Source organism: Ambystoma mexicanum, chromosome 1p (assembly GCF_040938575.1).
Source record: "Ambystoma mexicanum isolate Mex_15411 chromosome 1p, UKY_AmexF1_1, whole genome shotgun sequence".
NCBI classification, from domain to species: domain Eukaryota; kingdom Metazoa; phylum Chordata; class Amphibia; order Caudata; family Ambystomatidae; genus Ambystoma; species Ambystoma mexicanum.
This window is the reverse complement of record NC_090921.1, coordinates 324,475,673-324,491,795: the sequence shown is the minus strand read 5'-3', so window position 1 is coordinate 324,491,795 and position 16,123 is coordinate 324,475,673. Positions and strand designations below refer to the sequence as shown.

Below are 16,123 nucleotides of genomic sequence, written 5' to 3'. Positions count from 1 at the left end.
GCAACATGGAATGCAAAGAACAGCAATTCTCTTCCTGCCAGTAAAAGCCACTGTGCAGCAATGTGAATTTCCCGAACAGCAATCATGTGCCTGCCAGGAAAGCCACCATGCTGCAAAATGGAATTTAAGGACCAGCAAACATGCCATTGCCAGGAAAGCCACCATGCAGCAACATGAAATGTAAGGACCCGCAATCCTGTCCCTCCCAGGGAAGCCATCATGCAGCAATTTGCAATTTAAGACCCAGCAAACATGGTCCTGCCAGGAAAGCCACATGCAGCAATATGGAGTTTTAGGCCAAACAATCCTCTGCTAGACAGGAATCTCACCATGCAGCAACATGAAATGTATGGACTGCAATCCTGTGCCTGCCAGGAAAGTCACTGTGCAGCAATATGGAATTTAAGGATCAGCAATCCTGTGCCTGCCAGGAAAGACTTCATGCAGCACTATGGAATTTAAGAATCAGCAAACATCTTCATGCCAGAAAGCCACCATGCAGCAACATGGAATTTAAGGACTGCAATCCTGCGCCTGCCAGGAAAGCCACTGTGCATTAATATGGAATTTAAGGACCAGCAATCCGGTTCCAGCCAGGAAAGCCACTGTCCTGCAATATGGAATGTAAGGACCATCAATCTTGTCACTTCCCGGAAAGGTTTTATGCATTAATATGAAATTTAAGGATCAGCAATCCTGTTCCTGCCAGGAAAACCACCATGCCACAACATGGACTTTAAGGTCCAGCAATCCTGTTCATGCCAGAACAGCAACAATGCAGCAACATGGAATTTAAGGACCAGAACTCCTGCTCCTGCCAGGAAAGCCACCATGCAGCAACATGGAATTTAAGTGTCCGCAAATGTGTTCCAGTCATGAAATCCACCATGTAGCAGCATGGAGATTAAGGTTCAGCAATCATGGTCCTGCCGGGAAAGGAACAACACAGCAACATGGAATTTAAGGACCACGAATACTGTTCCTGCCAGGAAAGCAACAATGCAGCAACATGGAATTTAGGTGCCAGCAATCATGTTCCTGCCCGAAAAACAACAATTGAGCAGCATGGAATTTAAGGGCCAAGAATCCTGTGCCTGCCAGGAAAGCTACCAGGCAGCAACATGGAATTATAGGACCCACAATCCTGTTCCTGCTAAGAAAGCTACCATGTAGCAGCATGGAATTGAAGTACCAGTAATCCGGTGCCCACTAGGAAAGCCAAAATGCAGCAACATAGAATTTAAGGCCCAGCAATCATGTGCCTACCCGAAAATCTAAAATGAGGCAACATCGAATTTAAGGCCCAGCAATCCTGTTCATGCCAGGAAAGCAACAATGCAGCAACATTGAGTTTAAGTACCAGACTTCCTGTTTCTGCCAGGAATGCCCCCATTCAGCAACATGGAGATTAAGGACAAGCAATCCTGCTCCTACCAGGAAATCTACCATGTAGCAACATGAAATGTAAAGATCAGAAATCAAGATCCTGCCAGGCCATTACAACCCTATCTCATTTCATTTTCTCCACAACAATAGATGTAATGCGCTTGCAATTAACACCGGCAAATGATCACAAAAAATATATTTTACGTAGCCTCAAATCAGAGGTAAAGAATGAAAATCACTTTTATGACAAACAAGTAGAAAACAATACCTAAATTCATAATGTTCAGTCATTAGAGCGGTCCTATGTTATGTCTATCTTTTTTTGCTAGGATTTGCTTATTACAGTTTAAATATATGCCTGGTCTATACTTATGTTGATCTCTCCAAATACAACTACTATCAGTTGCAATAGGTTAGGATACACATTTATACTAAATAATATTAGATTATGTGTTACCAGATGGTTCGTAAACAGGTACTAAACTGGAATATGTTATCATTTGCTCAAAAAAAGACTTCCCTTACCAATGCGCCACAGGCTAATGGGCATTTTAAATGTAATCCGACTGTGGGTTTTTTCACTTTTTTTTTTGCTCCATAGTTTAGTCCTTCTTTTACAGGAACAGGGGTGTCAAGGCATAAAAACCTGCATCTTCCAGACCAGCTTGCATACAGAACCAAGGATTTTAAATAACTACCTGCATGTACTTCCCATGATATGCACCATAGGGAAAACAGGAATTCCAGGCCTAAGCACTGTGGACCTCCACAAGCCAACAAACAGAAACAGTGCGTTCAAGGCCCAAACAAAAACAAACAGGCAATTCAAGGTCCAACCACAATGTACCTCCTATGTTAGCCAACACGAACAGGCAGCATTTTCAAGGCCCAACCAAATCATGTCGCCAAAGTATTAGGGGTAGCAGAAGTGACATCAAGCACTTGACTTTGATGTCACATGAAGTGATGCTCCTTGACCTTGGACAGCAACTACAATAAGCGTAAATTAATAAAATAAGGAGTTACTAAAACGGACAAAAGGCTGCTTTAGTTACCAACCACATATCAAAAATGGTCCTGCAATTAAGAGGTAGCAGCAGACATGATATACCAGGAGCGCATCCAGAAGAAGGAGTGCAGACTGGGGCACCGCCTTCATATGCCAGCAACGCCTCAAATGGCCTATTACTGCCATCCTCTGTCATTTATAGCTTTGCATACCAGGTAACAGCATCATATGAAAGACACAGCCTTCTATGCCCAGATGTTGCTAACATATGCCGAGTGCTCCCAGTTCCACAGTAAAGCCATTTTAGGTCAGGTAATGTCTTATTTAACTGGTATAGTCACCACATGTAAGGTACAGAATCATATTAGGGAGAAGGGCTTTAATCTGCCTGCCCCTTGCGGGCATTGTACTATTCATTAACCGGGAACTCAAAGCCTAGCCACCATGGCCCTTTATGGCATTTTATATAAACCAGGGTCGTAAAGCTCGAGATTCCATGCGTTTTACATTAAATAAACAAGTGCCTTGCCTGTATGTGACGGAAATGGGATGAGGCATAGGAGTACAGGCCCCGATCAATCTGTAGGGCGTTTCACAGGATTCACCTGGAACCAAGAAGTACACCAAGGCCAAATGCTCAACTTTAACAACTTTTATTAGCAGTATAATTACAAATGAGCCAACTTAAAGGGGATTTTTCCAAAACAAACCAGTCAGGATGTGCCTTCTCTTTGGTTTAACCGGGCCCTCACTCCAAACCCCCTGATTGAACCCCCCAATGTCCTCTCCAATCTTACAAGGGTCTCAGCTCTATTAAATGAACTTTGCAGTCCTTGCTGTCCAGGAAAGGGTTTTGTCACCAGTTTGCAGTTGCTCAGAGAGTCATGTGTACCAGGGTTTCCCAAACGCTTTCCTTTTGGCTGGCTTTATGGGATCCCATACCCCAAAACTCACTCTGATGCATAGTCTTGCCAACAAGCAAGGCAGCAGGAGTAGCCAACATGGAGAGATAGTGGGAGGACAGAGGGAGTAGCCAGCATGGAGAGATGGTGGGAGGACAGCGGGAGTAGCCAGCATGTAGAGATGGTGGGAGGACAGCGGGAGTAGCCAGCATGGAGAGATGGTGGGAGGACAGCGGGAGTAGCCAGCATGTAGAGACGGTGGGAGTCTTTTGAGCTGTAGCCTAGCCACAGTCCCTCCTGCTCCTTTCCCCCATTTTATGGTATCATTAACTTGCTAGCCAACTCGTGTACCTCCTCTCACCATCGAGTCCTGCCACAGGGCAGACCTTTCCGGCATGCATTTCCTCTCCTTGCTGACTATGGGACAGTGCTCCTCCTTATGGCCATTGTAGCAGTGAAGGTCATTGACACTGTTTTCTACTGTACCTTTGAACTTACCACCGTCTCCTTCAGTCTCTCGTTGCCACAGTCTCTTAGCTCCCCCTGCAGCCACCTCTCCAGTCTCTCTAGCCTCTGTTTTCTCCAACTCTCTCTAGTCTACAGCCACCAACAACGTGCAATCTTCTGCTCCTCCAAACCACCAACGACAGGTTGGTGGTCTCTAGTTTTAATATTGCCCTCCCTCCTTCCCCTGGTCTCGGCTTCTGGTGAGGCTCTACTTGTGACTTGTAACTGGGGCAGGGTTTCGATTGGCTGCTGCTACTGGGTGACCATGGCCTTACTTTGGGCTTAGTGTGCAAGCCCATCTTGGATTGGACTCTCCCCTCCCCAGGATCGTGTTTCTCGGACTCAGGCCTCCTGTTCCCCCAGTGTGTAATTTATGTATGAAGGAAACTCTAGATAAAGTGACCAAACTCTCTGCATATACCTGGAGTTAAGAGAGTATATACCTGGGGCTTACAATGTATCCGACCAGTGCTGGATACATTGTAACAGCAGTGGTCGAAGTGAGCGGGAGCGGTCGGGAGCGGTGCTCCTCTACTTTTTAAAATGACCTTTTACAGCTCCTATACTTTTATTTTAAAAAGAAACCGTTCCGGAATGGTTTCGTTTTAAAATAAAAGTGTAGGAAGAAGTTGAATCTTGCCCTCTCAGTGCACTGCAGTGAACGTTTCCTTACACAGCAGGTGCAAGTGTTTGGTGGTGTGTATTGTGTGTGGGAGGGTACGTGGTGATGTGGTTTGCGGGGAGTGGGTGCAGGCCAGCAGGGAACATAGTTCCACTACTTCTTCTGTGTAACAGTAGCAGAGCTGGGTAGTGTCAGGTGAATACAACAGACTTCCCTTGAAGGGGAACATTTGTTTTCCCTTGCTAAGGCTTGGGGTCTGCCTAGAGATAGATTCTGCCTCAGTTTTAGAGGGACTTAGCTATAGTGCTCCACTTGGTTGCGCAAGTAAGGGCCTGGGGAGGGTCGAGGCTACCCAGACTGTCATGTGCTTACCCCCTGAGGGGTGGAGAAGCAGCAGGGCCAGCCAGGCTGTCCCGTATGGTTGTGCTTACCCTGTACAGGGTTCAAGCGAGAATGCCCCGGGGAACCTCTCCATATCGCTACTTGGCCCAACATCTGCTGACACAGTGTGGGACTATTCCTCCTGTGTCACCACCTTGCTGGTCCCTAGAGCTGGCATGCAGACTTCATCACAACCCTCTCACACAAACAGAAAGGGGTGTTCAAGGAAGAAGTGTATGACTGCCAGTTTGTTACCCTACAGAAACAAGGAATTTAAGGACCTTCTAACATCTACTATCATGCAGCAGGTGCGAGCCCGCGGCTCAGACAGCATTGTTGCTCTCGGAATGCTGCCTCAGAAGCAATTCATTTTAAGGGTCCAACTTGAGTGTTTCCCACAGCCTACAGAATACACAGGTCAAGAGCATAAGGGACGTCTGATCCTTGCACAGTCGAAGGGAATTTAGGAGCCAGCTGCTACGTTTCTACAAATGCAGGACATCCATGGCCAACCTAGCATGACCATGAAGTGCCCCACAAAGTCAAAGAAATAGACATTGGGCCTCATTACGCGGTATGGGTCCGTGTTCCCGGAATAGGGACTTACCGGGTCATTGAGACCTTGGAGAACCTGGTAAATCCCCATTCCGGGAACCATTCCCCATTCCCATTCGAGCCCCCATAGGGCTCAATGGGAATGGAGCTAATAACGGGCCCGCTGTTAGCTCTGAAGTCCCTTAACGGGTCCCGTCCATAACGCCTGGTAAAACCAGGCGTTGAGGAATGTACCCGCTAAGGGATCTCGGAATAGGGTGGTAAGGGATTACTGGCACCGGTGCCCTTACCGGTGCCGGTAATCCCTTAGCGCCTACCGCGCAATGAGGCCCAATGTATCCTCAAGTTCATCACAAACCCAATTATTGTGACAACAAGCTGGTCTCCTAAAAGCCCTGCTTCTGAGCAGCACCCTTTCTGGTTCTGTTTGCACTTTTACGGTTTTGCAGTATTAGGCGGTTTTGGTTTAAGCTTTGTGGCTTGGGCAGGAATTAGTTCCCACGCTCAGAAGCCTCCCGCCTGCCTGCAAATGAGTACTGTAAGAGAACAAGGCATGACTACTTTGTTTGAGGGGGCAGAGCTGAGAGCACACGTGACATTGCAGTCGCCAATCCTTATTATTCATTTATTGTGGAGCTTTACAGCACACCACACGCTAAAAAAAGAAACTGGAGGGAAAGGTGGCCTGGGGGTGGGGGCTTATGACATGATATATATAAAATAAACCATTTTCAGCATCGTTCTTGCGTTTCATTTCGGTTGCCCTGTCTTTAGAGGTCACATTGTCCCATGTATGGTCTATTTTAAATAATACATGTTTGCGGTGACCTTCCATTAGGCGGCATGGCCTGAGTCGGGCACGGGGGACCGCCACGCATAGTGGCGGTGCCCCGCCTGCTTCAGCTGCCAGCAGCGTGCAGCCTGTGACCGCACTCCAAGCAGCAGGCCTCACTCCCCAGAGAGGTCCCGGCTGCCGCCGTGCGAGCCTAGAGAGCATACAAATGCGCAATAGCAGAGAGAACGCTCGCAGTCTGCATTAGCCGAAATTAGGGAATTAACGAAACACGGAATTTAAACAATCAAAAAGAGAGAGAGAGAGAAGACGAGCCAATTGAGCACTGACATGCTGCAAGGAACGTGTTGTTCAGCGTTGCCGGCTTACGCGAAGTATGATCACGTGGCCTTCTAGGAAGCACTTGAGCTGTGACATCATGGGTACAGGATGCTGCCATGTAAAAGTATGTTCTACTAAAAATGTTAATGAGAAAGTATTGATGGCAACTATATCTAGTGTATATTTTTATATTTGAAACAATGATCTAAAAGAATAGAAATGCTATAGCACATGCTCCCCAATGCTTATCCTGGAGCCCTTACTCGGTGCAGTAGCCACCTAAGTAGGTTGTGCTCAGGAAATGGGCTCTGCCTTGCATCTGGGCCATGGAAACAGCACGGGCCTCAAAGTAACACTCTGGGGAGTGCGACCTTGTTTGAACCCTGGATTCCTCCCCACAGCAGTCTTTTGCATAGGAAATGAAAGAGTGTATGCCTGGTCCTGCCCCCTGCTCTCCCTCCAGCTAACATAATTTGCTCTGTGCTCTCCAGGTAAATGCATAGCTCTCAACCATTTGTGTCCCAAAGGCAGGTGAAAACACCCGATTTTATTTTTGGCGGGTGAGAGGCCCATTGAAATGAATGGGCGTGCAGGAGGCTTGGCGTGTGAGTCAGCTGTTTACAAGGCGCTATGTAAATGCATCTATTCTGGAGTGAGCCAGGGAACAAGTGGTCCTTTCTGCAGGCTCTGAGGGCAAGAGAGAGACAACTTACTCCTAACTTCTAACTCACCACAGACCTTGTTTCTTTTCACTGTTAAGTTACCGCCCTTCTAACATAGGCAGTCGGGTACTGTTCGCCCCTCCAGCCCCAACCGATCGCACAATTACACTTTAGCTTACTTTATACGAATAACTGGGCCCAAACCAAACTCGTCTTATTGTAGCAAAACAAGCTCGCAGTTTATTATTACATATCTACAAAAGAAAGAGACCGCACCGCCCCCCCCCCTTTGCATCCACTATTTAGAGGTCCAATCAGGCCTCTGATGTCACCTGTTGAAGGATGCGAAGTCACCTGTACCCTCCAATCAGGGCATTCGACAGGGAAGGGGCCTTCCTCCCCTTCCTGTGTACAAACCCCTTTTTGGCCTCTGTTTCCCCTTCCTACGGGTCCCCATATCTGTGACCCCTGCTTCCTGTTCCTTCTCCTGAGGAGAAAGAGGTGGGGTGGGGTGGGGTGGTGTTTGTGGCCCCTCCGCCATGTTAAGCCCTGGCACCCTTCTTTCTGGGGGCTGCGCCATATGTTTTCCTCTTCCATCAAACTGCCTGAAAACGGCATTGAACTATGTACAAAAACATAACCCCCAACCTTTTGAGTCCCCGGGGCACATGAAAATAGGCCATTTCATTTTGGGCGGGCGAGAATCCATTAAAGTGTAAGGATGGGTATAGAGATTGGTGGGTGAACAAATGAAATCCTTGGCGGGTGTCACCCACCAAATGCGTGTGAGTTGAGAGGTATGCAAGAAATCCACATGCATTCATACAAGCACTTAGCCTGTACTCTGTCTGCCAAATGTTTGAAGCTACCCTTTTGACCAGCCCCTCCACTTCCTCATTCCAGGAATGGAAGGTACCCACATACCCACATAGCTCCAAGTCAATGGCCAACCCAACCCCAGGTGAAATCCATATTGTCATACAGTCTACATTTCTGTAGGTGTACATTATTACCTCCATAACATTATAATGGGCATTTCTTTTCTCTATACCGTATACAGAACTCACGAAATTCCCTAAAGAAAAGCTTTGCATGTGTTACTCTGGCCTAATACTGTCCAGATATATGCACTGAACTGCGCTCATTTTACTAATCCAGACATGTGTGGCAAGCGACCAATAACTGCACCCGTAGTCAATTGGACTTCAACGTACACTTTTACAGAATCTTTTAATTTCAGTAAAGACAGAGCCTCCTAATTCTGTGAAACACTTCCAAATCTCACTTGTCATTCATGAAATTTGGATACTGCATGCGTTTTACATTTCTTACTGGCGAATTCTGTGAATGGAGGATCTAGAACAGGGGTCTGCAACCTGTAGTTCAACAGGTGTTTGGGGCTTTGACACCCATGATCCCACACCAATGACTATTCTGGCTGGGGCAGATGGGAGTTGTAGTCCAAAACATATGGCGAGCCAAAGGTTTCCAACCTCTTTTCTAGAAGGTATGGTAGCCACTCTGCTGATGAACTTGAGGCTGATAATATGCAACTGGCCTGAAAGAGGCCTACACTGTTGAGAGTATCACATGACGCTAAGCAAAGGACAACAATTTGCAAAGTCCCAAATACAATGTAGAGTTCTCTGTATAGGGAACTGCTGTGTTTTAGGGCAAGACACTACACATACCCCACTCAGCAGTGGCATTTGAAGATCCTCGTGCTACTTTTCCTTTCTTACCACCTCTGGTACAGTTGACACCTTTGGGAAACAACTCAAGAGGGGCAATGCACAAAAGTTCAGACATTTTATGGTTCATAGATGCACATTGGACTAACTGACAACTAAGAACATTGATAAAAATGTTCCCTAAGGATGGTGAGCAGTGGCCTAAGTAGCGCGTGGCGAGTAAACCCATGCATAGTAGTAATGGAAACTTACCCGAACAATGTAGGATACACCAGGCCCCATGACCCGGTCATCTGGGTGCTGCCAACCCTGTGCTGGTTTGTTGATGAAACTCCCCTTGCGGTTCCATTCCTCGCCAGCAAGCTTGATGCCCTCCACGCGGCTCGCCTTTCTTCCTCCTCCGCCTGCACCTCCACCACCACTGCCTCCACCACGGAAACGGTTCATCACCTGCAAAGAGCACGGAGTTGAGCATACCGGTTCGCAGGCAGTAAGGACAGCGGCCAAGCTAGAGGCAGGCCCCGCTGCCTCCGCCGGGGCAGCACCGCGGGCAGCTGGCAGGTCCTTGCTGACACTAGAGGGGCTACGGCTCAAGAACCCAGACGGGTTTGCAAACTTCCACTGGGGCATCTTGGGGATGAGCATGCAGAAGGTGGTGGCAACCTCCTGGTCATCATGCAGTTGCGGGTCAGGCAGCTGGGGGCAAGCGTGGGCTGGGGATGGGGATGTGGAGGTGACCGGTGTGGAGGCGACCTTGCTGCTCATGTCTAGGCTGTGTTCCCTTTCCTCCAATGATGTCACCGAGTCATTCCGAAAGCGATCATAGCCAGGCTCTGTCAGCATGCCCTGCTGCTGCTTCTGCTGCTGCTGCTGCTGTGTGTGTGTGCGTGAGTGCTTTTAGAGTGCAGGTCCCAGGCTCATCTCTCTCTCTCTCTCTCTCTCACTGCTTCCCCCCCCTCCCTCTCTCAGCTCCCATCCCCACCCCTAGGGGAGGTTCAGCTCACACGGTGATGTCATGGTATTACTGCTCATTTGCCAGCACACTGCAGGCCTGGGAGAGCTGTGCTACTGAATAAAAACAAACAGACCTCGCTCTCCTTCGCGCATGTTCTCTCTCAATCCCTCTAGCCCCCGTGATCCATTACTCGCCCGGCCCTTCCCTGGCCCCGTCCATCAATCACTCACACACATTGTTCCCTTTCTTCCTCCCCCATCATATTGTCTCTGTGCCTCAGACCTCGTCCTTATTCTTTTGTCAGCCCCTTCCCCCACACACTCATATACACGATACACATGTGTTCGATATTTGTGCAGAGAGATCATGCACATTTGTACTGAGAAAATACATGGGTACAGAGGTTCCATTCTGGTAAACAAGAGTGGGTGTAGTCTGCCCTCTCCCTCCCACTTGACACACGCACACACCTACTAAATAATGTGTGTGTACGTACATATGTGTAAATAAAATACATCAGATATTGATATTTTAATTTGATTTATTGGTGATTTGGGATGTGATGCATTGCACTGTCGGGAATGTTTTTTCAGAGAGATAGGGGGACGTGTAGAAGGTAATATATATATAAATATATAGATATTCATGCTGACATAGAGAAATAGATTTAGATGGAGAGAGATGGGGTAATAAAGTCGAAATCAATGTACTAACAAAGGAACATTTACACTGTTATTACTCTAATTCTAAAGTCAATGTCCACGTGCCTGCTGTAATCTATCAAGAAATGAGCGAGGCAGCTTGGCATAAACCTTCTCTGTAGAAATTGAAATAATGACAATACTGTCGTTTTTATATAGCGCTGCAAACCTACAGGTATCTGAGCGCTACAATAACAGTTGTTATTATTATTCCACTGAGTACCTTTATCGACCTCGAAAAGATGAGTTGACCCTGTCGGGCCTCGAACCTGCCTCAGCAGGCTGCGCACAAATGTCAAAACGAGTGCTCAACTCGCTGCGCTATCTGACCAGCTATTGCCCTATTCTGTCGAGGAAGAGGCGGCTTGCCTTTCTTGTCTCTTGTGAGTCACCTGGTACATCCACAGTCAATAATGACAATAAACAGGGCTTTGCACTCCATGCGTCTGCACATTGAGCAAACTATACCGACTGATACATGATTTTTCACAGAGGTCATACCATAATCAACGTGCGGGTGAGAACCGCACGAGAAGTCTGTACCATCAGATGACATTACCTTCTGGAATAGGAAACAGAGAACGGACAAGTGTAGTATAGTGCAGCAGGGGGAGTGGAGTTTCAGGGTACCAGTGGCTCAGGAGGGGAATGGTTAAGGTGTGGCACCAATTCTTCCACATATAGATCAGTAGGGACGTGTATCTATGCAGGTTTCTTGTATTGATCTTAATGTCACCTTCAGTCCTCTCCGGGGCCCTGAGGAGGAGGAAGGGAAGGAGAGATGACAGAAGGGAGAAGAGAAATCACAGGGATAAGGAGGAAAATGAAACAGGACCTTACCATGAGTTAGAAGTAAGCAAGCACAGTGGAAAAGGGGCTAGGACAGAAGCAATGCTAGTGTAAGGACTAGCCATCCTAGGCTGCTTCCTAGAGCATCAGCTACCAAGGGTGCCAAAAAGCGACTTTTTCATCTGCTGAGATGATAATTAAAAAAAGATGTAATCTTATCAGAACTAAAGTAGCTGTGGCTACAGGATGCCCTCCTTTAAATAAGGGGTACCGTCCTGTGAACCATGTTACTCATAGGTTCAGGTGTTGACTTCCTGCCGCCACCTTGTTTTAGGCTGCAGTGGCAGAGAATCTGGATGCAAAGGGAAAACAGCCCAGCTATGGCAGGGTGAAATGTTGATAGACCAAAGAGGTCACATACCACCGGCAGCTCAGAAGCTTTCTGCGCCTAGAGTTTCTGGAGGCAGGCAAGGCTACCAGAAGAGAGGGGTTAGGGGTCTCCTTTACGTAGAGTAATAAGGAGGCAGATGCCTGTCTCCACAAACTCATGGAAGGGCATGATGAGAGCTGTAATTGCAGCACACAATTGTTTGAAAGCTTTTAATTGCCATGAAAAGGTGAATTGGTGTATTTCAAAGGTTTTTAAGCAATGCCACACAGGACTACACCTGAAGCATTGATGCCAGAATAAATGTGTTGTGGTGTTTGCTGTTTATTTATGCAATTATAAAACGGCAGCATGAGTAGATATGTTTGAGCACTCAGTGTACTTTCACATTGCAATATTTTCAAATGAACCTGTGGATGATTTCACACGTGTAATGTTTGCTAGCACTCCTTGGAAAGTTAGCACTGAAAAGCTATGCAGTTAATTTGAAAACTGGTCAAATTGTTCTCTGTGACCACTGCCCAAGCAATCCTGAACCCTAGTCCTCAGTGACTGCCCTTAGATTACACAGCCCAGGTGAGCGTGGTAGTGAGAATATGTGCATGTTGAGGGTAAATGCAAAAATCTCAACTTGTCAAAGTTGTAGCATGGGTCTTTTGCTGTTAAAATGTTGGTGCAAATTCAACTCTCTTGGAATGAATTAGTCTAAATGAACCTTTGGAGGCACCTTTCAGGAATCTGGTAGTTTGAGGATTAGAAAGTACAGGCAAGTCAAAGCAAGATCAAAACAGCCAGTGAGTTGACATTGAATAGTGGGGTTGCCGACAGCTTTTTGCCTGCTTGGCACTCATGTTCCAAAGGACGATCTCTCAGGGATGCTTGCACAGGCGCTCATCATTATGTGCGTGGACCTATCTTTGAAGGGAGATTGCTATAGCCTGTCCATGCTTTGTCTGTAACTGTTTGTTTGGGAGTTTGCCTAGGCAACCCTAGTTCAGGTAATTGTGATACCAGAAAATTGCACTGGCCCAGCCTGTACCAATTTGTAAAGGAAAGTTAACTGGCCTTCCTTGTGGTTTGCCAGTACCCATGTGTGAGGGAAGCTTGCACTGGTGCTGCCAATGCAGTGGGGCGGATGTACTGACCCTGCCCATGTTTAACTTTGTGTGAGTACATTTCCTCTTGCTTTGCCCTTGCAGTATCATTTGTGATCGATGCCTTCTCCCACCCAACCCCATATGCTTGTGAAGGAAGCTTATATTCACCCCTGTTCATGCTGTACGTGTACTTAGTGGCGCTCTAGGCTCTTGACTGGGGTGGTACAAGTGGGGCACTGACTTATGCAGGGGTGGCATGAAGTACGAGCTTGCACACACATAATGATCATAGTTGAGAATAATGGGGTGACACCTGGTGTGGTTAATCAGATTCCAGTGGTAGCACATGCTGTCCCAGGCCACTGCCTGGACACGCCCCTGCGTGTATTTGTTTGATACTGTATTTTCTGCTTATGAATGAAGCTTCCAGGTTGTGCGTTGCGTGTACGTGTGCGTTTCTGTACGTGTGTGTTACAATTTGTCAATGAGTTTGTGCAGAGCTGACCTTAGGGGGAGGCGAGCCGGGCGACCGCCCGGGGTGCCACATCGCCCATGGCACCTTTAGCCCCTGCCACGCCAACTTGGGTGAGTCTTTCAAGGGCTCCGTCAAGCTGGCGTAGTTTGAGAAGGCGAGGCAGCCAGACTTTTGCTAGTAAATGAGCCTGCGGCGGCAGGCGCATTTAATGACAATAGGATGCTGTTCTCAGCACCTTATTGTCATTATATTCGCCCCTCCACCGCGGGCACTAAAAATAACAAAAATCGCCATTAGCCCCCCACCACGACAGCTCAGGGGAGTCTTTCAAGGGCTCCCTGAGCTGGCGTAGTGGGGAGAAGGTGCGGTAGGCGCCTCATTGTTATTCAATGCACCGCAGCAGCGGAGCACATCTAATAACAATAGGGTGCTGATGCGCCCTGTTCATATCATTAACTTCCTCGCCGGAGCGAGGAGGTTAAAAAAAAAAGAAAGAAAAAATAAAATGCCACATTCTGGCCCCACCCCCCCCTCCGCTCCACCCTCTGTTGACCAGGGGCACGCGGGGGGCTGGGGAGGGCACCAATTCGCCCAAGGCGCTGTTGCCCCTAAGGCCGGCCCTGAGTTTGCGAATGTGGCAGCCATGACACAAATGTGACGCTGCCGCAAAACATGAGGGTGCATGGCATGAAGTCACTAAATAAGGGAGATAGGTGTGTCAAAATTGCATTCCACACATGGCGGCAAAAATCCTTGCAACAGCCACTCGCCCAGTGGCACCTGCACAAAGCCCTTCATGTGCCAGGCTCTCACCAGGACAAATGAATTTGCCTGGGGATACAGAGCTGCTTAAGTGAGTGAGAGGGAGGGAGAGATACCTTTGATTAAAAAAGCTTTAAGGTGGCAGATCCCAAGAAATCCGAAATTAAGATGTGATGCAACTCTTCGTCTGAGCCCCCTACCTATAGGGATTACGTGACGCATGACATGATTGATAAATCGGCAACACCATTAGCAATCACAGCTGAAATAGTAAACCAGAGATGGGAGCTGATAAGTACATGGGAGAAAGGGCCTGAAAGAGAGAAGCTGGTGAGATGGAGAGTGAACGTGCGAGAAGCTTTGGCTCGCGGAGGGGGGCGGGGGGGGGGCAGACCCAAGAATATTGAGGGAGGGGCTGTGGGAGGTAACAGTAGAGAGAAATTAACGGGAGGCGAGTGGATTGGATGAGAGGAGAGCGCTGATTCAGCGCCCCCTACTCTTTTCCCACTCCTTTTCCATTCTCTGATGGGATTATTTGTCATGTGATTTCGTGACTTGATATAAGGGCACTGACCTATAAACTGTTTAACCTCAATCTACCTAAATATCGCGTATTAACTTATTTATTAAAGTATTTACGGTAAAACAATACACACAAATAGGCCAGGTAAACATTGCAGAGGTCAAAGTAAATCACACCAGTTCCAAAAACCTCCACCAGCCCCCTTCATACAGATTAATTTTGTTCTGCGTACATAAAATAACTGTGTCCAATTATGACGTTTCGAGCAGGTCCTCAATCCAAGCTGATTGGATGGAAAAGCAGTACTCGTCCAATCTCCCAGAATGATTTCCTTCGCAGAGAGGGCAGCTCTAAAAATCAAACATGTTGGTGGCTAGGACAGATCCTCCAGAATAGCCACATAAGGTTATGTTCACAGCAATATTGAACGAACGGGCACTCTGCCCTAAGTGGCACCAGCCTTATTAGTTTAGCGCTTTAGGAATGCCAAGCAACGTATCAATATCGCAAGCTCCCCCCCCCCAACCCCCTGTTCTCAACCCCTAGAAGGGTCATCAAATAATTAAAAGCAGAGAGGACATCTCCAGGGAAACCAAAGTCAACAGCTGTTGGTCCAAGAAAATGTGCGTGTGCTGTGGACTGCACTTCCTTGCAGTGGACCCCGCCAAAGACCGTGCTAGGATGGGGGATTTGCTCTCGAGACCCTACATGGCTCTTCTGCGGATACTGTATACCCCCCTTCCACCTTTACATGCTACATCCCGTTTCCCCCATCATGCCGCATCATCCATGGACCTCTGCAGTGTGAGTTATTGCAACACACAAGATGCTTCACAGGGCAAAGGAAGGGCATACCCCTGCAAAGCATGTCCAGCTCATTTTTATTTAAAATAATGTCTGCCTGCTTTTCTAAAAATAACACATTTACATATTTAAAAAAAAAGGATGTACTTACAAATACGAGTCTCATAAACAACGTGTCAGAGAGAGATGCAACAATATTGTGATATTAATGATTATCAGCCAATTAACCTAGAGGTAGCGGCAGTACAAATCTATGGCAAACTAGGAATCTATGAAGAAAACGGATATCTGCCGAGTCAGCAATATCATGTTACAGAGGGGTAATCTGTGGGAACTGCTGAAACATTGTGAAATCTGCAGGCTAATTCGAAAATCTGCAGAGAATATTCAAAGTCTGTGCTCATAAGAAATCTACATTTTCTATAGGAATACCTTCCCTGCAAATTGGACTGTCTCTACCTGTAGCGCACCTTCCTTTCCACACCAGAGTTCAGCACATGTTACACATTTTAAAATCTCAACCAAACTCAAAAACGCATATTTATTTTGAAAAACTGTCTTTTTTCATTTTTCAAGATTCCACACAAAAAAAATATCTGAAGCCTACCGCGTTGTAAAATGCGCCGTATTAAGGTCCCCACAAAAAGTCACATTTTAACCAGAGGCCTAGCCAAGATTGTCTAACACGTGGGGCCTGGAGCTATTGTAGTTGGGCACCGTGCAGTGACATTGACATCTGTAAAAATGCCCACACTGCGCTGCTGAGTGGTCGCTACCCTGTCTACGCCTCTGATTTTCAC

The 16,123-nt window shown here is 47.2% G+C and overlaps 1 protein-coding gene across 3 annotated transcripts in view; it reads right to left on the bottom strand.

Annotated features, from left to right (window-relative positions):
* SHC2 (SHC adaptor protein 2) overlaps positions 1-16,123 on the bottom strand; it is a 708,489-nt gene that overhangs the window by 385,858 nt on the left and 306,508 nt on the right. The window contains exon 2 of one of the 3 annotated variants that reach the window (XM_069648025.1): positions 9,082-9,279. The exons of 1 other annotated variant lie outside the window; for it this stretch is intronic. In XM_069648025.1, the coding sequence (XP_069504126.1) occupies positions 9,082-9,276 (195 nt within the window). In that variant the 5' untranslated portion in view covers positions 9,277-9,279. Of the gene's footprint in view, positions 1-9,081; positions 9,761-16,123 lie in introns of those variants that run through there. One more of the 3 variants, XM_069648016.1, reaches the window with a different exon arrangement.